At 43.0% G+C, this 22,153-nt stretch overlaps 3 protein-coding genes across 18 annotated transcripts in view; all 3 read right to left on the bottom strand.

The window, feature by feature from the left end:
• The window catches only part of LOC109901251 (zinc finger protein 583-like), an 880,650-nt gene that overhangs the window by 119,416 nt on the left and 739,081 nt on the right, over positions 1–22,153 (bottom strand). For 2 of the 14 annotated variants that reach the window (XM_031836521.1, XM_031836523.1), the window contains exons 2-5: positions 7,282–7,412; positions 6,897–7,079; positions 1,789–1,953; positions 1,300–1,411 (exon numbers count right to left, since the gene is read on the bottom strand). The exons of 10 other annotated variants lie outside the window; for them this stretch is intronic. In XM_031836521.1, the coding sequence (XP_031692381.1) occupies positions 1,300–1,411; positions 1,789–1,953; positions 6,897–7,079; positions 7,282–7,412 (591 nt within the window). Of the gene's footprint in view, positions 1–1,299; positions 1,412–1,788; positions 1,954–6,896; positions 7,080–7,281; positions 7,413–11,588; positions 12,104–22,153 lie in introns of those variants that run through there. 2 more of the 14 variants (XM_020497305.2, XM_031836525.1) reach the window with 2 other exon arrangements.
• Positions 5,537–6,890, bottom strand: LOC116376439 (zinc finger protein 32-like). Its single transcript, XM_031836632.1, has one exon. It carries the CDS (start codon positions 6,717–6,719, stop codon positions 5,793–5,795), a length of 927 nt encoding a protein of 308 aa, XP_031692492.1. The 5' UTR covers positions 6,720–6,890; the 3' UTR covers positions 5,537–5,792.
• Positions 13,573–21,488, bottom strand: LOC109901279 (uncharacterized). Of its 3 annotated transcripts, XM_031836583.1 has the most exons (6): positions 21,005–21,482; positions 20,171–20,301; positions 19,789–19,971; positions 17,637–17,787; positions 17,237–17,348; positions 13,573–15,119 (listed from the first exon to the last, which is right to left on the bottom strand). In XM_031836583.1, exons 1-4 carry the CDS (start codon positions 21,249–21,251, stop codon positions 17,689–17,691), a joined length of 660 nt encoding a protein of 219 aa, XP_031692443.1. In that variant the 5' UTR covers positions 21,252–21,482; the 3' UTR covers positions 13,573–15,119; positions 17,237–17,348; positions 17,637–17,688. The 3 variants fall into 3 exon arrangements, with proteins under 3 accessions (XP_031692443.1, XP_031692442.1, XP_031692441.1); XM_031836582.1 differs by having other exon boundaries at positions 13,573–17,348; XM_031836581.1 differs by lacking the exons at positions 13,573–15,119; positions 17,237–17,348; positions 17,637–17,787 and having other exon boundaries at positions 18,149–19,971; positions 21,005–21,488.

Below are 22,153 nucleotides of genomic sequence, written 5' to 3'. Positions count from 1 at the left end.
CTGCACTGTTGGGTTGGGCTTGAGTTGAGTTGAGTTTATTTTTATTTTTACAGGGACAGTGCACATTAATCAACATTTCAGTAAAAGTGCCGGTTTTAGCCAACCGGCTAATTTTCAACCGCAGTCCCTGGGCAGGTTATTAAAAACAATTACAATATAGACAATAGCAACATAGAACAAGCAAGACATAGCATACAGACAGAGCAACATAGGACAAGCAAGACGTAGCATACAGACAGAGCAGCATAAAACAAAAAGCAGCAAGACAAAATTCATAAAAGCAACAAAGTGTTTCCACACCTCACAAGCTACAGACAACAGACAACATGGAGTGGCAACACACAGCTAGGGACCATGTTCACAAATCTGATTGACCTTTAGCCATGTCTTCAAGCATTTTGTGAAAGTGTGATATGTGGTGCAGTTATGTGTGTCTGATGGCAGTGTATTCCAGACATGGGAAGCTCTCACAGAGAATGCAGATTTACTAAAGGTGCTTTTCCTTAGGGGAACTATACAGTCACCTCTCATGGCAGACCTTGTGGATCTGCTGCCATATGTCTGGGTTTTCTGTTTAACAAAAATATTGAGTGGAGGGGGAGCCAGGCCATTGAGGATCTTGAATACAAGACATGCGTCGGTGTATTGCACAATATTTTCCCAACTCAAGAGCTCATGCTTTCTAAGGATGTGACAATGATGATGGCTATTGGGCTTCCTATCAAGCACTTTGAGAGCCTGTTTGTAGACAGACTGAATAGGTTTTAATGTTGTACAGCAAGCTTGGGCCCAACTAGTCAAGCAGTATGTTAAGTGGGGGAGTATCATAGATTTGAAGTACAGTTTTGCTACCTCTGTAGTCAAACAATTTCGTATAAATCGGAAATTAGCTAGGTTGAATTTGGTTATTTGAATTACCTTTTTCACATGCTTTTTAAAAGAGAGGTTGGAATCAAGTATGATGCCAAGGTACTTAAAATCGGATACCACCTGGAGCTTCTCCCCTGACACATAGACATCTGGCTCAGTAGCATCTGTTGCCCTCTTTGTGAAGAACATGCAAACAGTTTTTTTCACATTGAGATGCAAACACGAGTCACTGAGCCACTTTGTAACCTGGACAAGTTAAGCATTTCACTATACTTGTGCATTCGACATATGCAACTTGAAACTTTTGAAGGTAAACATAACTTGTATTGATTTCATTTTATGAATGAAGAAAAAAATAATAGCCAGGCTTATCACTATTCCCATTGAATATCTATTACTGTATGTAGGCTATATGTATTTCTCCCTTACCTTGATCCCCCATCTTTAGTCCACTCAGCAGATCAATACTCTCTGGTCCGTCTTCAATTGTCTCATCTTTGACTAGCAGCAGATCAGGCTTCCCATCCTCCATGTCTACTGACTAAGAGATACAGAGTGAGAGGATGTTGGATCAAGAAATCTGATATTAGCACCCTACTATGGAGCATCTTCTGATTGGGCAATGGGGGATTGCTATGTAACATGTAAATGTAATGCTATTACACTCTTTAATGGTTTGATAATTGTAAGGAATGGTTCCACACTTAAGACAAAATTAATCAAGACCTGGGCCCGTATCCATAAAGAGTCTCAAAATAGAATTGCTGATCGAGGATCAAGTCCCCACCAGTCTATATAATCTTATTCAGTATGATCAAAAAGGCTAAAATGATCCTAGATCCGCACTAATACTAGGAGTGGCTTTGTGGATACAAACCCTGACCTAACACCATTAAGACAGTAGTTCAGTGGGCTCACCTCAGTGAGACTGTATGTGGTCCTGTGCTGCTCAGCTGGTTCCTCTGTGGGTTCAGGAGGTGGTGTAGTCTGGTTGTCCTCCATGACCATGGTCAACTCAGGGTTCCCCAGACCCTCCTCACACCCCTCCTCCTTCACCAGCAGCACCTCTGGACCCTCCTCCTCCTGTAAGAGACAGGTGATACAGATTACACAGACATACACTCCCTCAGGTACGTACAGACTTTCAACATGGAGTGTTTACCCATCCCATTCAACATAATAAACAGACTTTCAACATGGAGTGTTAACCCATCCCCACTATGTTTAAGTCCTATACTGTAGTTACAGAATTACTTCATTGCTGTTAAACCCATCATGTTAGACAAAAATATGATGATGTGGATGAATGAGTCAGCTATAATAAGTCAGACAAACCTGACTAACCTATGTTGACGTGTAAGTGTTTGTTATTGTGTGGGTATGTGTAGGTAGATTTAGTAAGTGTATATTGGTTATAAAGCACTGTTGAGTATATGCAGAATAGGGTGATATCAAATGTGATGTATACTAAAGAGAGATTCAATGAAAGTCAGAATGAAAAGTCCCATTTTGTATTTATTAAACAAACAAGTTTTAAATCCACTATGTGAAAATCACACACATCAACAAAGAAATCTGCATGAACTTGTTAAACTGCATTAATTTTCTCATTAAAAGTGTCTTGGGAAAGAAATAAAGCAGTTGAATGGAAGTAATGAAATAGGCATGTGAACATATAGCCTACACAGTACAAACACAATATATAACAGACATTTTAGGCTTATATACTGAACAAAAATATGCACACAGCAGTTCATAAAAGGAAATCAGTCAAATGAAATAAATTCATTAGGCCCTAATCTATGGATTTCACATGACTGGGAAAACAGATATGCATCTGTTGGTCAAAGATATCTTAAAAAAAAAAAAGCACAGTGTGGATCAGAAAACCAGTCAGTATTTGGTGTGACCACCATTTGCCTCATGCAGCATGACACATCTCCTTCACATAGTGTTGATCAGGCTGTTGACTGAGGCCTGTGGAATGTTGTCCCACTGCTCTTCAATGGCTGTGCGAAGTTGCTGGATATTAGCGGGAACTGGAACAAGCTGCCGTACACGTCGATCCAGAACATCCCAAACATGCTCAATGGTTGACATGTCTGGTGACTATGCAGGCCAAGGAAAAACTGGTGCATTATCAAGCTGAAATGGCGGCAGATGAATGGCAAGACAATTGGCCACAGAATCTTATCATGGTATCTCAGTGCATTCAAATTGCCATCGATAAATGCAATTGTGTTCGTTGGCCGTAGCTTATGCCTGCCCATACCATCAGCCCACCGTCGCCATGGGGCATTCTGTTCACAATCATGACATCAGCAAACCGCTGAGGCAGCTTATGGTAGAGAAGTGAACATTCAATTGGTAACAGCTCAGGTGGACATTCCTGCAGTCAGCATAGCATGCCAATTGCACGCGCCCTCAAAACTTGAGACATCTGGGCTTCCAGAGTGGCGCAGCGGTCTAAGGCACTGAATAGAAGTGCTAAAGGTGCTATTACAGACTCGGGTTCATTCCCGGGCTGTGCCAAAACCGGCGGGAGTCCCATAGGACGGCGAACAATTGGCCCAGCTTCGTCGGGGTTAGGGGAGGGTTTGGCCAGGGAGGCTTTACTTGGCTCATTGTGCGACTCCATGTGGTGGAACGGGTGCCTGCAGGCTGACAGTTGAACAGTGTTTCCTCCGACACATTGGTGCAGCTGGGTTCTGGGTTAAGCTGGCGGGTGTTAAGGAGCGCGGTTAGGCAGGTCATGTTTCAGAGGACGTAGGACTCAACCTTCGCCTCCTGAGTCCGTTGGGGAATTCAAGCAATGAGACTAGATCGAAATTGGTGAGAAAAAGTGGGGTAAAATACACACCAAAAAATAAATCTGGCATTGAGACATCTGTGACATTGTGTTGTGACAAAACAGCACATTTTAAAATGACCTTTTATTGTCTCCAGTACAAGGTGCACCTGTGTAATGATCATGCTGTTTAATCAGTTTCTTGATATGCCATACTTGTCAGGTGGATGGGTTATCTTGGCAGAGGAGAAATACTCACTAACAGGGATGTAAACACATGTGTGCACATCATTTGAGAGAAATGACCTTTTTGTGCATATGGTAAAGTTCTGGTAGCTTCAGCTCATGAAACATGGGACCAACACTTTACATGTTGCATTTATATTTTTGTTCAGTATATATATATGCCTTATATACAGTGCATTCAGAAAGCATTCAGATCCCTCAACGTTTTGTTACATTTCAGCCTTATTTTAAAATGGATTAAAAAAAATTAAAAAGTCCCTCATCAATCTACACACAACACCCCATAATGTCAAAGCAAAAACAGGTTTTTAGAATGTTTGCAAATTCAGACCCTTTGCTATGAGACTCAAAATTGAGCTCGGGTGCATCCTGTTTCCATTGATCACCCTTGAGAAGTTTCTACAAATTGATTGGAGTCCACCTGTGGTAAATTCAATTGATTAGACATGATTTGGAAAGGCACATACCAGTCTATATAAAGGTCCCACAGTTGACAGTCCATGTTAAAGCAAAAATCAAGCCATGAGGTCGAAGAAATTGTCCGTAGAGCTCCGAGACAGGATTGTGTCAAGGCACAGATCTGGGGAAGGGGACCAAAAAATGTCTGCAGTGTTGAAGGTTCCCAAGAACACAGTGGCCTCCATCATTCTTAAATGGAAGAAGTTGGGAACCACCAAGACTCTTCCTAAAGCTGGCCACCCGGCCAAATTGAGTAATCGGGGGAGAAGGGCCATGGTCAGGGAGGTGACCAAGAACCCGATGGTCGCTGTGACAGAGCAGCAGAGTTCCTCTGTGGAGGTGGGAGAAACTTCCAGAAGGACAACCATCTCCGCAGCACTCCACCAATCAGGCTTTTATAGTAGAGTGGCCAGACTGAAGCCACTCCTCAGTAAAAGGCACATGACAGCTCACTTCGAGTTTGCCAAGGGGCACCTAAAGGACTCTGACCATGAGAAACAAGATTCTCTGGTCTGATGAAACCAAGATTGAACTCTTTGGCCTGAATGCCAAGTGTCACGTCTGGAGGAAACCTGGCACAATCCCTACTGTGAAGCATGGTGGTGGAAGCATCATGCTGTGGGGATGTTTTTCAGCGGCAGGCAGGGACTAGGAGACTAGTCAGGATCGAGGGAAAGATGAACGGAGCAAAGTACAGAGAGATTCTTGATGAAAACCTGCTCCAGAGCGCTCAGGTCCTCAGACTGGGGCGAATGTTCACCTTCCAACAGGACAATAACCCTAAGGACACAGCCAAGACTGGCTTCCGGACAAGTCTCTGAATGTCCTTGAGTAACTCAACCAGAGCCCAGACTTGAACCCAATTGAACATCCCTGGAGAGACCTGAAAATAGCTGTGCAGCGACACTCCAATCCAACCTTACAGCACTTGAGGATCTGTAAAGAAGAATGGAAGAATCTCCCCAAATACAGGTGTGCCAAGCTTGTAGCGTCATATCCAGGAAGACTCAAGGATGTAATTGCTGCCAAAGGTGTTTCGACAAAGAACTGAGTAAAGGATCTGAATACTTATGTAAATGTGATATTTCAGTTTATTTTTTATAAATTTTGTCCAAAAAATTATTTTTGCTTTGTCATTATGGGGTATTCTGTGTAGATTGATGAGGAAAAAAATATATTTAATCAATTTTAGAATAAGGCTGTAAAGTAACAAAATGTGGAAGAAGTCAAGGGGTCTGAATACTTTCCATATGCATTGTATCACACAATGTCTGGATGTAATATTTACACAGGAATATTCAACACTGAAATATGTTACTCTCGTTACTCTAAACGCATCTGCTGACATTAATGAAAATGTCTTTTTGTCTTTAATGAAGGGTTAGATCTAAGAGTCAGAGGCTATCGAATGGAATAGTTACTTTCTATGTTATAGAGTGGAATGTTTTTTCTGCTGGTGTATCCTAAGGCATCTCCTCTCTGAGAACCTTTTCACACAGTGCGTACAGGCAAATGGCCTTTCTCCCGTGTGGACCTTCAGGTGCATCTTTAGGTTGCCAGCCTGGGTGAAGCGCATGTGACACTGGGTACAGCTGAAGGGTTTCTCCCCTGTGTGGACCCTCTGGTGCCTCTTCAGGTCACCAGCCTGGGTGAAGCGCATGTGACACTGGACACAGCTGAAGGGTTTCTCCCCTGTGTGGACCTTCTGGTGCCTCTTCAGGTTGCCAGCCTCAGCAAAGTGCATATGACACTGGGTACAGCTGAAGGGTTTCACCCCTATGTGGACCCTCTGGTGGATCTCTACCTTCTGTGGGCAATTGAAGCCTTCGTTACAGAACATGCAGAGGAACTGCTTCTCTTTACTATCGCCTGATTTTGCTCCACCTCCCAAAACCTTGGCCCTTTGGTCATTTGAGTTCAAAACCTGTTCGAAAAGGTCCCGGCTCTGTGAATCGAAAGGCCCCATCGACATGGACACTGGGTCACGTTCCCTGAACGTGTGTAAAGGGGAGTGGGTCGCGATATTTGGATTTGTCTCTAAGATATCCCTGTAATCTAAGAAATCTCTGCCCTGTGAGTGTCCATCTCCTAAGCGAGTCTCGTCTACATTCCATGTCAGAGGAGCCTCGCCCTTCACTTTGACAGTCCTCTCCTCGACTATAACCTCCCCTTTCTTATCTAGGCAGCCTTCAGAGTACACACTACTACTGTACCGGTTCCAGTCCCCTCTAGACAGATCAGTCTGTGTCTCTAAACCCAAGGGCATGTTGCCAGGGTCCATCTCTGTAGTGTAAGAACATGACAGATCATTGCCAGTCTCTAACGTGTCACCTGAGTCCCGATGGGAATGAACCATCCTAAGGCTTGGGTTACCATAAAGTAAATACTCTGAGCCAGGTACAGGACAGCCCAGTGGTCCCAGTCTCTCTGGGTCTGATCTGTGGTCAGGTCCTGTGCGTAAGAACCTTTGTGTTTCAATTAAAGTCTCGGTGTCTTTCTCTGACTTGAGGACGGCATTCAGCGTTCCACTGACCTCCGTGATGCTGCATAGGGCCATGGGCTGGGGCGCGGTGACGAGGTCCTCCGTGGCTAGAGGGGGCGTCACTCCAGCCACTCCAATCTGGATGTCTCTGCTGTGTCGTCGGGGCTCTCCTTCAGTCCTTTCCTGCTTGACCAAAGACGATCCTCCAGGACCTGCAGCCTCTGCATCTGCAGACTGACACATGAAGAGAGGAGGTTATTACAGGTACATGAGTTGAATTGGATAACAATGTCATAGGGAAGTCTCACAAGCTCACCTATGGCAGATAAATCAGGATGTACATGTAAGCAAGTGAATAGCTAAGAGGAGCCTTTCTGAAATAAAACAGGCCACATTTGATGTAGTGTCATTTTTTATGTTACACTATGACACTAACCTCGATCACAATAACATGCTGGTTTGAGGTTCCACTCCCCTCATCTATAGGTATGGGTTGGTCATCTCTCCATGTTTTGTGTCCTGCAGGCTTCACAAAGCTCATCTGGCCTCCAGTGAGATGTCCTTCACCTAAGAGAGTTATTGGGGGGGGAAATGGGTGGTTATGTTTTATAATAATACAATTGCTCAGAGAAATAGATTTTGTTCAACAAGTAATAAATACAATTCTCAAAAAGGGTAGGGGTCCACATTATTGACACTCCTGTTTTTAATACCTTTCAATACCTCACCTTGTGAGGATAATGTCAGGGGGCATGGAACTAAAGCCCTGTTCACACTGCAGGCCTTAATGCTCAAATCCGTTTAGTTTTCAAATCTGTTTTGGAACTCTGCCTGTCCAAACAGCAAATGGCCAAATTCAGACAGCAGTCATTTACTGTCATGGCTATGCCAGTTGTCATAGTAACGAGGGGTGTGTGCACAGTTTTGTAGGCTGATTGGTGGTGGTGCACATGGTTCCTATCACTCAGAAGTTATGTAGCAAGCTAAGGTGACAACAATGCCTGCTGTGGACGTTTCCCAGTTGCTTTGAATGTTCAAAATCATAGTGTAAGAACACTTAAAGATCCAACTTTCAAAACGAGTCCTTTTTGGCTAGTCACAGCAGTCAACTAGCTAGCTAGCTACAACATGTTATTGTCAAAACTGTCAACAGAGTAGCTAGCAGGCAACAAGGTATGCTAAATAAGTCTAAAAACCACTTGAGGGAAAATAAATCAGATTTGACTGTTCGCATGGACAGGAATCAGATTTGTATGGCTTGAAATATATGATTCCATGTGCTTTTTGGCTGTTCAGACTGCAGGAAAAAGAACTGATTGAAATTAGATATGCCCCCAAAAAAGTTTGCATCACTTCAAACTGCCATTGTAATATAGGGTGGTGGATCTTTGATGTTATGGCTCTATTTTGCTTCCACTGGTCCTGGTGCCCTAATGGTCAATGGCATAATGAACTTTACTCAGTATCAGGATATTTTTTCCAAAAACCTGGTTGCCTCTGCCAGGAGTCTAAAACTTGACAGCAAATGGATCTTCCAGCAAGACAATAACCCCAAGCAAACATCAAAATCCACAAAGAAATGGTTAATTGCAATGGCCATCTCAGTCTCCGGACTTAAAACCTATTAAAAACATAGTTTGAATTGAAGAAGGCAATCCATAAGTGCAGACGAAGGATATCAAGATTTTGGAAGGATTCTGTATGGAGGAATGGTCTACAGCCTTGTTCACAGTAGGTATGGGGTTATTTTCTGCTCGTGCATCCTCATTTCAACTCCAAACCCACCATTTTAATGTCGTCCAAAAAATGTAAACACCTGGAGTTTGCTAAACAGCATTGTAAATTGGATTGGAAGCGGTGCTTTGGTCAGATGACTAGACCACCAGTGGTGGTGAAAATAATATAAATTCCCCCTCCAAAAAAGTCATACAATATAGCTCAGTATTTGAATAATTTATTTTACAGTCCTTTTTCTCATCGTTATCAAGAGTTTCAATAATATCGGACTCTGTATCTCCAAGGTAAATGTGCAGTTTTATAGTTAATCTCATGGTATTTTATGCATTTTGCTCATTTCAAGCTAATTTCCTGCAATTCTACCCATTTGCTATGGTTTATAACCTGTTCATATGCTATCTGGCGGGGGCTGACCTCCAGGGGACCCACAACCTATGTTCCCTCTAAGATGCGCACCTCCTCCAGAAATGCTGCTCTGGGCATGTGGCAGCAGTGTGTTAGAGGGAGGTTCCTAGGTGTGAGAAGTGTGCAGAAGGGCATGAGACAAAGGAATGTGTAGCATTGGGGAAAGTGGTGGTATGTGTTAATTGTAGGGGTGCTCATGGGACTGGGGATCAGAAATGTCTGGTGCGAGAGAGGCAGTTTTGAGGTTCCCAGGGTTAGAGTAGTGAAAAAATTGCATTCCTGTTTTCTCAATGACATTCAAATCAGCATTGATAAAGTCGCAAGTTTTTAAGTTTGTTCCACCTGAGTGAGTCTGACAACAAATCAGAGACCACTATGATGACACACCAAATGTGTTTGATGGATCCCGGGAAAAGAGCAGAAATAGGCTTTTGTAGGCTTCCAATGGTGTGACTGCTGTCGGCATCCAAAGATTATCCAACTTGAAGGTAAGGATGACAGCAGTGGTGTAGTCTACGGCGATACGTATATGACTTATTATTGATATCTACATAGCGCATTGATGTGAATCCCTGTCTCCTAGAGATGAACGTACTTTGGTGCGAAAAGTGCAAATCAATCCCAGAACAACAGCAAAGGGCCTTATGAAGATGCTGGAGGAAATAGGTTAAAAAAAGATTGATATCCACAGTAAAATGACTCCTATATCGATGTAACCTGAAAGGCCGCTCAGCAAGGAAGAAGCCACTGCTGCAAACCGCCATAAAAAAGCCAGACTACAGTTTGCAACTGCACATGGGGACAAACAGCATATTCTTTGGAGAAATATCCTCTGATATAGAACTGTTTAGCCATAATGACCATCGTTATGTTTGGAGGATAAAGGGGCAGGCTTGCAAGCCGAAGAACACCATCCCAACCGTGAAGCACGGGGGGTGGCAGCATCATGTTGTGGGGGTGCTTTGCTGCAGGAGGAACTGGTGCACTTCACAAAATAGATGGCATCATGAGGTAGGAAAATGATGTGGATATATTGAAGCAACATCTCAAGACATCAGTCAGGAAGTTAAAGCTTGGTCACAGATGGGTCTTCCAAATGGACAATGACCACAAGCATACTTCCAAAGTTGTGGCAAAATGGCTTAAGGACAACAGGCAAGGTATTGGAGTGGCCATCACAAAGCCCTGACCTCAATCCTATAGACAATTTGTGGGCAGAACTGAGAAAGTGTGTGTGAGCAAGGAAGCCTACAAACCTGACTCAGTTACACCAGCTCTGTCAGGAGGAATGGGCCAAAATTCACCTAACTTATTGTGGAAGGCTACCCGAAACGTTTGACTCAAGTTAAACAATTTAAAGGCAATGCTACCAAATACTAATTGAGTGTATGTAAACTTCTGACCCACTGGGAATGTGACGAAATAAATAAAAGCTGAAATAAATCATTCGCTCTACAATTATTCTGACATTTCAGTCTTAAAATAAAGTGGTGATCCTATCTGACCTAAGATAGGGAATTTTTACTGGGATTAAATGTCAGGAATTGTGAAAGTGAGTTTAAATGTATTTGGCTAAGGTGTATGTAGACTTCCGACTTCAACTGTATATGTAGGCTTGCATTGAACACCACATATAGGCTATATTATAAAAATCAAAAGCTATTTCTGGGGCCTCCCGAGTGGCACAGAGGTTTAAGGCATTGCATCACAGTGCTAGAGAGTTCACTCCAGGTCCGGGTTCGATCCCAGGCTGTGTCGCAGCCAGCCGCAACCGGGAGAACCATGAGACGGCGCACAATTGGCCTCGCGTCGTCCGGGTTAGGGGTGGGTTTGGCCGGCTGGGATGTCCTTGTCCCATCGCGCGCTAGAGACTCCTTGAGGCCGGGCGCATGCACGCTGACTTCAGGTCGCCAGCTGTATGGTGCTTCCTCCGACATATTGGTGCGGCTGGATTCCAGGTTAAGCGAGCAGTGTGTCAAGAAGCAGTGCGGCTTGGTGGGGTCTGTGTCAGTGCTGTGTGTAAGTTGACTATGCAAGCAATTTGGAATTTAACACATTGTTTCTTATTAAAACGAGAAGCGATGGAGTCGGTCTCTCCTCAACTCTTAAGACAAGAGAGGCTAGCATGCATAGTATTGAAATTAGCCCTCTGATTACAGTGGAGAGCTAAATGTGCTGCTCTGTTCTTGGCCAGCTGCATGTTAAAATTTGCTCAATGCTGACTCTTTCATATGCTATCTGGGGGAGGTCGGGGACACATGCGCTGTGTAACACTTATAATAAATTCTTGACATACTATTTATTGATTATGTTCCATGCATCACATTATTTTAATTGAGCATGACAATAGGAAATTCAGTAAATCAAAAATCTGGTTAGAATATTGTCTTGCTGCAAGAAGTATTTGTTATTAATTGACCTGCCTGGTAAAATAAACGTAACATGGAAAGAAATGCACGGCAGCTAGCTAAGTAATCAGGGGAAGTTTGGCACACTATCCAAAAACTGACCAAGACCCAACTCTGGGTAAGACATCTGAACACATGCGCAGAGCGGAACGGGACGACATGCCCCACAGCCTCTGCCTTCTGCTAAATGTACCTCTTGCCATTCCTCTGTATCGGTCGAGGATCTTGACACTACTGGGACGACTGGCGAGGACGCGCTCTCGCGTTGTCCTCTCTGCGCGCTCCCGTGTCACCTTCAGTTCAAGTAGCTGTAGTTTCCTCCGCAATGCCCTGTTTTCTTTCTGGCTTTGAGTCATTTCCAAACGAAACACTGCATAGTCGTCATCTACGAGTTTACAGATTTCTGCAACGGCTGCATTTGCTAGCACCTCCATGATGGAGGCCATTTGAGTGTGAAAAACCATAACATTAGAGTTACAGGTAGCCATTGTTAGCTAACGTTAGCTAGCGTTAACTATATCACCTATATCAACCAAGTCCTGTCTTCAACGCTAATTAAACACTACCCGGGGTACATAAGTGATGCTGTGCAGTTAAATTAATCATATTTTGAGTTTCAAGGTGTTAATAAATGTCTAAATAACAAAAGAAACGCTAACGTGGAAAGCGTTCTTGGTCACTGTTCACTTCCGTCTACTACTTCTTCGTGTGGTTTTCCGGCAGACTATACGCTTTGTTGCGCATTGCTGCCTTTCACAGTTCGGAAAGTGCATTGCACATTTGTACAACAAAAAAAAACTAAAAAGGGGGGAGAAGTTGGGAGGAGCGGGGTTCGAGTCGAAGCAATTGCACCAACGTTTATTCCATATTAGAGCACCCCCATTATACCTCGATGTGTAGAGCTCGCCAGCTGGTAGTCCTAAAAAACGGAACGAATTACCTCTGGTTCATTCAGCCATTCCTATGGAGAAAGGCTTAGGAGGTTTTGTTCTCTGAGGTAATATCAGTTAGTTAACATGACCTTTATGAATTATGAAGCCTTTGTGCTTTTTTAAAATTACGTAAGTGCTTAAAAAAAATCACAAATATTGATGTTAGGCAAGGTATAAAATTAGATTTAGGTAAGAATGTCTTATTTTACCAGCCACGTTGCGAGCATTACATTTGCTAATAAAAATAGTAAGAAGTATGAGCATATGTAAGAGTGGCGATTTATTATAGAAAAATGCTGCAGTAGCGGTTCAAAGTATTTCTGCTGTTTTGTGTCATAGATGTTAATCGCACAAATAAATACGAATCCTACATCCCACATCTTACGCAACACTGCCTGGCAGGAGAGCTGTGCGCTAAAATAGATTCATTTTTGGAGGCGCTATCCACAGGCATAAAAGTTGATCTAATTTATCTAAAGTCCACAAAGTGAGACTTTGTCCTCATGTTCTTGGCAGTTTACATCGTTTTGTTCATAAACTCGGTTGTTTTTCAACGTTAGAGTCTGCTGCTTGAACTGATAGCGAAGTGACGCCCTAGTCAGATCCTAAATCTCAGACCATTACCACAGTAACCTCCCAACATTAAAGAGGTAGCTGAATATTTTGTCTCAGCTGATATTTTGGTTAAAAGACTGAAGTCACACATTTTTTTAATGAAATTGAGCAATATACCACATTACTTCTTACTAATACATTTCTTGTTTTAGAAACATTACAAAGCACGGTCATCCGTTTTTAGTATGTCATTATGGCACTAAACTATTTTGACTGGTAAAAAAATATCTGAGTACCTGTCACAGTGGCTGGTGACCCAAAAAGTACATTTTAAACTTCTCTGCTGCTACTACCAATTCAATCTTCAGGGATTTCCATTCCATCTGTGCAGTACAATTAAAGGGATACTTCAGCATACTACTTCCCCAGAGTCAGATGAACTAGTGGATACCATTTTTATGTCTCTGTGTCCAGTATGAAGGCAATTAAAGTAGTTTTTCAAGCCAATGCTAACTAGCTTTAGCACGATGACTGGAAGTCTCTGTATCCTCTAGCATGCTCTCCACAAATTGTACTCCCACTGGGCCTAATTCATCTCGGGCATTTTCCTGATAATTCCTATTCACTTTCCTTCAATTTCTGAGAGTTCATCTGTCGACTGCTCAGGGTTTTCAGGAGAGGAACATGTAATTACACTGAAGACAAAGCATTTTATTTGTTGGCGTCATAGCTCAAAGGTGTGGTTAAATGAAAAAGGTATTGCGCACTGTTCTTTGAATTACGGTACAGCTTATTACCTTACATCAAATCTCCTTTGATCACCACTTTTCAAGCTCAGAGCAGATTTGATTAGAAAGAACAGTGTGTTGGCAAGAATACAGTACAAAATAATATAATTACTTTATTCCATCGAAATGACCTCAGTAAGGTAAATAAGGGTTAATGAGGGGTATGTGGTTAATTACCCTCTTACCCCAAGACACTTCATATGATAACTATAATAATGTCAGCTAAAGAATGGTTCCCAGAAAACCCCTGTGTACATCCCAAGCCACAGTGCTACAATGTCTCCCCATTGTGGACACTCCTGTGTCAGATAAGGTTACTCCCGAAGGAGAAGCTCTTGTAAAGGCGTCAGCATTCTTCAGTTCGTGTGGCGCCTAACCGAACAAGTGTGCTCCCTTAAAACCTTAGCTTGAAAAAAAAAAAAAAAAAAAACAGCAATAGTACCATTTGTCCATTTTGAAATGCTGTAGCCAGTCTACACTTCCTCAAAATAGTCTGTGTTAATCTAAGATAACTCAAGAAATATGTCATTAAATTGGACGCTTTTGCCGAGATCTTAGTTGCGCAATTTCACAGCTAAGATGTTTGGTGCTGTATATCTCAATGTAAAAATGTGCACAACTAGTCGTCTCTCGTTGAATGACAAAGACTTTAATGAAGAATCTCTACTGTTGACCAGTAACTGACAAAGGGGCGTAGACTTCGGCTCGCCTCATAATATATGCACAAACTCTTCCAAACGGTTTTGGCTGGGAAGCATGCAGACGCCTTAACACAGCTTACAATTGAAGGGCCTGTCCTTGGTGTGAACAGTCTGGTGGTCCTTCACATAGTTCGCCTCAGCGAAGCGCTTTCCACATATGGGGCAGGCATACGGCTTGTCGGCGTCCGTCCTAATGCTCGGCCTCCCATGTTGTGACCCAATAACACCAGAGGTGGTTCAGGTGGTTAGTCTTTGAGCTCACTCCTTGACTGGATGTTGTTTGGATTGTGTGCTGTGTTATAGACTATGTAACTCTTCTGGTGAACGTGCAACCTGACCATGTCTGTATTGGTGGGGTAACCATGAGGTAACTGAGGAAGGCTAGACATAGGTCCAGCTTCAGACTTTCTATGAACCCAGTCACCAGGCATTAAACAAGACCCTGTCGGAGAAGACAGACTTGCTGATAGACTACCACCAGTCTCTGTGAAGGCTGAAGCCCAGGGTGGGGCCACAGTCTCTCTGATGACCACCAGGACTGAGGTTGTTCAGTCCACCGGTTGTGTTCTGTGTGGTGGTGGAGTCTCTGTCCCTCGTGTTTCGGTCCTGGTTGTGACTTAGGAAGGAAGAGGGACGGTTTCTGATCCAGGGTCCTGGTCCGGGGTCAGGGTTTGTGACCAGCCGCTTCAGAGGTCCAGTCTCTCCCGCCAGCAACACCAGATATCAGCAGGTCTTCATGGACTGCAGACTGAACAGAAAAGCACATAAAAGGTTTATATAAGAAACTCTGCTGTACACACAGAAACAACATATTATAAAACGTTAACCAGTCAAGCCCATCTCTAACACTGATTCAAGTACCCAACAATAGTCATTGGAGTTCATAAAAAATAATGGCAATGTGTTGACTCAAAAATGAAGTATGTTTTGGTTCGACTGAGATAAGGAAAAAATGTATTTAAACAAAATGGTCATATGCTCACATAACATGAAGTACAGTACTTTTATTGCACAAAACAATACGTAGAATAACTTCTCACTATGGTAACACTTGACCTTTTCTGTAAACCTGGTACCCTCACTTTTGATAAAATTGACATTTATAACACACTACTTAATGTCAAGTAAACATAGGCACTCATTTCCTCATTATAAAACACCAGCATCAAACAACTGGACAAGATTGTCACTTTTCATCAGTGAAGCATTTTTAGACACCATCACACCAACCATATCATCTACTCTGCCTCATCATACTCATTCTTTCCTCAGTTCACCTCATCCAGTTCCCCACTACATCCCAAACCAACAGAATTAACTACAAACTAACAAGTACAACATTACATATCACTATACATGGGCCGTGTGCATTTTCTGCTGGTGTATCCTGAAGAGGTTCCTCTCTGAGAACCTCTTCCCCACTGTCTATACATGCAACGGCCTCTCTCCCTTATGGACTTTCTGGTGCATCTTCAGCTGGTGCTGGTGGGAGATCATCTTCTCACAGGCGGCAGCTGAAAGATTTTCAACCCTGTGTGCATCCTCTGGTGGATCTCCACCTATTTGGGGAAACTGAAGACTTTCACACAGAATGAACATGGGAAGCGCTTCTCTTTGCCACCAGATCTACTGATAGCGTCACTACTACTGTCATTTGTCAATGGGCTTGTGTTGCCATTTAGTGTTGAGGCACTGGCATTGTCTGAGGTCTGGTTTAACAGAAGGAGAGTGTGAGGAGGACGAAGGCCAGGGAGTGTCTGTGTTGTAACAGGGTCCATGTTCCAGTTGATAGATCCTATATAAGGCAGGCTGAAGGCAGCACCTGTTAGGGGGTTAACCTGAGGCGTCATCAGTCTCTCTGAATAAGGACTATAGGGGCAGGACCGGGGAATCGCATGCCAAGTCTCTGTCTGTTCTCATATGGACACCTCCCTGTCCCCGCAAACCACATCTACGCATCGCCCTGGTCTCAGGCAGTCTGTTGTCATGAAGACTAAGTTTCGTTGTTGTTTTGACTGTCTGTTTCTGGTTAACAGTGTTGTTTTCATCTATGTCGCTTATGGTCCTGGCCTGCTTGTTGATGTCACCAAAAATCTCTGAAGCTGGAGTCTTATATTTCCCTCTCTAACTTTAAGCATCAGCTGTCTGAGCAGCTTACCGATCACTGTACCTGTACACAGCCAATCTGTAAATAGCACACCCGACTACCTCATCCCCATAGTATTACTTACCCTCTTGCTCTTTTGCACCCCAGTATCTCTACTTGCACATCATCATCTGAACATCTATCATTCCAGTATTAATGCTAAATTGAAATTATTTTCGCATATAGGGCCTATTTATTGCCTACCTCCCTAATCTTCTACATTTGCACTCACTGTACATAGATTTTTCTATTTTTCTTTTGTGTTATTGACTGCACATTTGTTTATGTGTAAGTCTGTGTTGTTTCTTCTGTCGCACTGATTTTCTTTATCTTGGCCAGGTCGCAGTTGTAAATGAGAACTTGTTCTCAACTGGCCTACCTGGTTAAATAAAGGTGAAATAAAAAAATAAAATCCCCAGGGGCCTTCGTTGCACAAGTCTGGGAATCCAAGAAGGCTGCCCATTCTCCTCTGTTATCCTCCAGCCAACCACTTGCAGGAAGAGGTTAGACTTAAAAAACATGGTGGAGAACTTTTAATTTAAAAAAAATGTTGTGTCAATTATCTGGTCAAGTTCATACATTGAGTGTTTTTGTTTTTAAACATACTTTAAGTTGTATATTATGTCAATGTCATTTTATGAATGAATGAAGAAAAATAATAGCCAGGCTTATCACTAAGATATATTACTGTATGTAGGCTATATGTATTTCTCCCTTACCTTGCTCCCCCATCTTTAGTCCACTCAGCAGGTCAATACTCTCTGGTCTGTCTTCTATAGTCTCCTCTTTGACTAGCCACAGATCAATCTTCCCATCCTCCATGTCTACTGACTGTAAGAGATACAGAGTGAGAGGATGTTGGATCAAGAAATCTGATATGAGCACCCTGCTATGGAGCATCTTCTGGTTGGGCAATGAAGGATTGCTGAGTACTATGCAAACAGGTTAGTTGATTTGATACTATGCAAACGTGGAGATCGAATAGCTTTCCATATAATCTTATTCATTATGATTTAAAAGGCAAAACTGATCCTAAATCAGCACTCCTACTTTGGAGAGGCTTTGTGTATACAGGCCCTGACCTAAAACCATTCAGACAGTAGTTCACAGTGGGCTCACCTCAGTGAGACTGTATGTGGTCCTGTGCTGCTCAACTGGTTCCTCTGTGGGTTCAGGAAGTGTAGTCTGGTTGTCCTCCATGACCATGGTTACCAAGACCGTCCTCACCCCCCTCCTCCTTCACCAGCAGCACCTCTGGACACTCCTCCTCCTGGAAGAGACAGGTGATAGATTATAGACATACACTCCCTCAGGTACACACACACAGAGATAAACACACTTTGTTTACCCATCCCCACTATGTTTCAGTCCTGTACTGTAGTTACAGAATGACTTCATTGTTGTTAAACCCATCATGGTGGACATAAAATGATGTGCGTAAAAAAGTTGCTTTTAGTCATCATTAGACAAACCTGATGAAACTATTTTGACATGTACTGTAGGCATTTGTTATTGTGTGGGTATGTACAAGTATATTTAGTAAGTGTATATTTGTTATAAAGCGCTGTCTGATGTATGCAGAATAGGGTGAGATCAGATGTGATGTATACTAAAGAGAGTCTCAAAAGTCAGACTGAAAAGTCCCATTTTGGGTTTATTAAAAGGTGAACAAGTTTTAAATACACCATATGAAAACCACATACACATGCCTCAAATAAAAATCATCATGAACTTGATAAACTGCATAAAATGTAATAATTCTATCATTAAAAGCGTTTTAGGATATTTTTTTTTGTAGTTGAATGGAAGTAATTGAATAGTTATGTCAACATATAACAAACAAGATGTAACAGACTTTTTAGGCGTATATATGCCTTATATATCACACAATGTCTGAATGCAATATTCTACCCAGGAATATTCAACACTATAATCTGTTGCTCTCGTTTTTCCAAATGCATCTGTGGATATTTTCTGCTGACGACAATGAAAATTAAACTTTTCCTTCTGATCTAAACATCAGAAGCTATCGAGTGGAATGGTTTTTCTGCTGGTGTATCCTGAGGTAGCTCCTCTCTGAGAACTTCTTCCCGCAGTGCGTACAGGAGAACGGCTTCTCTCCCGTGTGTACTCTCTGGTGCCTCTTCAGGTCACCAGTCTGGGCGAAGCGCATGTGACACTGGGCACAGCTGAACGGTTTCTCCCCTGTGTGGACCCTCTGGTGCCTCTTCAGGTTGCCAGCATGGGTGAAGCACATGTGACACTGGGTACAGCTGAAGGGTTTCTCCCCTGTGTGGACCCTCTGGTGGATCTCCACCTTCTGGGAGCAGCTAAAGCCTTTGTTACAGAACATGCAGAGGAACCGCTTCTCTTTACTGCCCGGTGTTGCTTCCCCTCTCCGCGCCTTGGCTCTTTGGTCTTTTGAGTTCAATACCTGATCGAAAAGAACCTGGCCGTGTGAATCGGAAGGTGCCATCGACGTGGACACTGGGTGTAAAGGGGAGTGGGTTGCAACATTTAGATTTGTCTCTAAACTTTCCCTGTAATCTAAGAAGTCATTAGTGTTGCCCTGCGAGTGTCCTTCTCCTAAGTGAGTCTTGTCTGCATTCCAGTTAGCCAGTTTCTCTTTCCCGACCGTTGTTGCTCCCCCTCCACAAGCCTGGGCTATAGCCCTGTCGTTTAAATGTAATACCTGATCGAAAATCACCCGGCCGTGTGAATCGGAAGGTGCCATTGATGTGGACACTGGGTCGCGATCCCTGAACGTGTGTAAAGGGGAGTGGGTGGCGACATTTAGATTTCCCCTGTAATTTAAGAAATCTCTGCCCTGTGAGTGTCCGTCTCCTAGGTGACTATCTGCATTCCATGTGGGAGGAGTGTCGCCCTCCACTTTCACAGTAACCTCATCTACGACTATAACCTCCCCTTTCTTATCTGGGCACCCTTCAGAGTATACACTACTACTGTACCGGTTCCAGTCCCCTCTAGACAGATCAGTCTGGGTCTCTAAACCCAAGGGCATGTTGTCAGGGTCCACCTCTGTAGTGTAAGAACAAGACAGATCATCAATGCCAGTGTCTAACGCATCACCATCTCCACAGGAATTAACTGTCCCCTGGCTCTGGTGAAACACCATTAAGTACTCTGAGCCTGGAGCAGGAACACAGCCCAGTCTCTCGGAGTCTGATCGGTGGTTAGATCCTGTATGTAAGAGCCTTTGTGTTACAGTTAAAGTCTCTGTCTTGAGGACGGCGTTCGGCGTTCCACTGACCTCCGTGATGCTGGATCGGGTCCTAGCCTGGGGCATGGCAGCGGTGGTGAGGTCCTCGGGGGCTACAGGGGGCACCACTCCATGCGCTGCTCCAGTCTGGATGTCTCTGCTGTGTCGTGGGTCCTCATCTCCTTCAGACCTCTCCAGCTTGACCCCAGGACCTGCAGCTTCTGCATTTGCAGACTGACACAAGAAGAGGGTAGATTGTTAGCAGTACATGAGTAGAATTGGATAATAATGTTGTAGGGAAGTCTCACAAGCTCCTCTGGCAGAGAAATTAGGATGTTACATGTAAGCAAGTGAATAGCTGAGGGGAGCCTTTCTGAAATAAACTGGCCACATTTGATGTACTGTAATGTTGATGTAATACTATTACACTAACCTCTATCACGATAACATGCTGAGTTGAGGTTCCACTCCCCTCATCAACAGTGATTGGTTGGTCATCTCTCCATGTATTGTGTCCCGTTGGCTTCACAAAGCTCCTGTTGCCTCCAGTGAGATGTCCTTCACCTGAGAGAGTGATTGGGGGAAAAGAGCTGGTTAGGTTTGCTACTGTCAATGCTTAATGCTTATACTGTACACTATTGACAGTTTTGACACTATGTAGAATTGGCAAGAATTTAAGGTAACAACTTGATAACTATACTATATATAGATCAATGTATTATGTTCAATGCATCAGTTTTATTTAAGCAGTAAATGTTTTATCTGATTAGAATATGATAGTGTCTATTTTTGCAAGTTACTAATGGATAACTAATGGATAATTATTGCATACTAACTAAAAACGGACCAAAACCCAATTCCAGTTAACCTAGTTTAGTTAACCGAAACTCGATTTTGAATTTCATTACTTCAGACATAAATGAGCTTTTGGACTCACGACCTTTACACGACAGTATGTTAAATACAGTTATATTTTAAGTTACTTTAGTGCTTTGAGTGATAAAAGCGCTAGTAGTGCATTCATATTTTTTAACGTTGACGTAATCATTATTTCCTATATTTTGTCTAACACTCCTACCTGCAAAAGGACCAACTGCACGGACAACCGGCAAAGTAAGTACTATTATTTTATTAAGCATTCTGGCTTGTAGAGGTCCTGAAAGAAAACTTTCCTGATCAGGTCTCCCAACAATGGTTAACACATCTAAAGTCAAACATGTGCAGATTTGAACAGGGCGACAGGCCCCTCAACCTCGGCTAAATGTACCTCTTGCCATTCCTCTGTATCGGTCAAGGATTTTGACACTACTGGAACGACTGGCTAGGACGCGCTCTCGTGCCATCTTCAGTTCCAGAAGCTGTAGTTTCCTCTGCAATGCACTGTTTTCTTTCTGGCTTTGAGTTATTTCCAAACGAAACACTGCATAGTCGTCGTCTACCAGTTTACAGACCTCTGCCACGGCTGCATTCGCTAGCACCTCCATAATGGAGGCTATTTGAGTATGAAAAATCATAGTTAGCTAGCATTAGCAGCTAAATAGTTAGCGTTACCTAGATAACAGGAATTAAACAACGCGAATTAAAGACTACCAGGGGTAAGTATGATAGTGTGCAGTTAAATGAGTCATATTCTGAGTTCCAGGGTGTCAATATATGGCTAAATAACAATATAAACGCTAACGTGGACATTTGTCTTGGTCACTGTCCACTTCCGTGTTCACTTTTTCAATGGTTTGGCAACGAACTTTAGTGATACATTACCGCCACCAACTGGACTGGAGTGTGTACCAGAGACAGGGTATGTCTAAAGTTGAACCCTACCCAATGAAACTGTTCATCATGGATACCATTTGCAAATAATTTGCTTTATTATTTTACTGGACTGATGGTACCGGCATCTGATGGTCATAGTGCTTTCAAGACAACTGGAAACTAGAGATCAAATCATGACGTCAGTGATCTTCAGGTCCAGAAGTCAGAGCTCTAGAAAGATGCCCGAGTTTCTGGCTTGGAATTCATGGTTGGATGGGGACACTGTCTTCCACTTGATGCCAAAACGACTTTTCCCAGTCGGATCTATTTTTTTCCCCCAGAGTTCCCAGTTGTTTTGAACAAGGCACTAGTCTCAGCGGAGGGACGGAGAGCGCAGCAGAGGATCTCAGACTGACCAGAGAGAGGGGACACAGTCTTCCACTTGATGCCGAAACTTGATTTGCACCGCATCTACCTCGTGCCCAAATTTATACTGTTCCTATGACCAGAGAAAGTGAAATATTCCTTGATATTAAAATAAACACGACGAGCTGCTAATAATAATAATAAAAACACAGGGCTATTTATACACTTCGCTACTCATTCATTGCAGCTGCATCGTGAGTGGAAGTAGGGAGATGCGTGTTTTATGTTTTGCAACAGT

This window comes from Oncorhynchus kisutch, linkage group LG12 (assembly GCF_002021735.2).
Source record: "Oncorhynchus kisutch isolate 150728-3 linkage group LG12, Okis_V2, whole genome shotgun sequence".
Classification (NCBI taxonomy): Eukaryota; Metazoa; Chordata; class Actinopteri; order Salmoniformes; family Salmonidae; genus Oncorhynchus; species Oncorhynchus kisutch.
The sequence above is the reverse complement of the archived record's forward strand: the minus strand, read 5'-3'. Positions and strand labels throughout refer to the sequence as shown.

Bases quoted from the DNA above. Each gene is read 5' to 3' on its own strand.
- LOC116376439 (XM_031836632.1), bottom strand. From the start codon at position 6,719: ATGGTTCATTCCCATCGGGACTCAGGTGACACGTTAGAGACTGGCAAT.
- LOC109901279 (XM_031836581.1), bottom strand. From the start codon at position 21,251: ATGATTTTTCATACTCAAATAGCCTCCATTATGGAGGTGCTAGCGAAT. The intron at 20,302-21,004 runs GTACATTTAGCC...TCACTCTCTCAG, and splicing joins ATACAGAGGAATGGCAAGAG to GTGAAGGACATCTCACTGGA. The intron at 19,972-20,170 runs GTTAGTGTAATA...TTCTTGTGTCAG, and splicing joins AGCATGTTATCGTGATAGAG to TCTGCAAATGCAGAAGCTGC.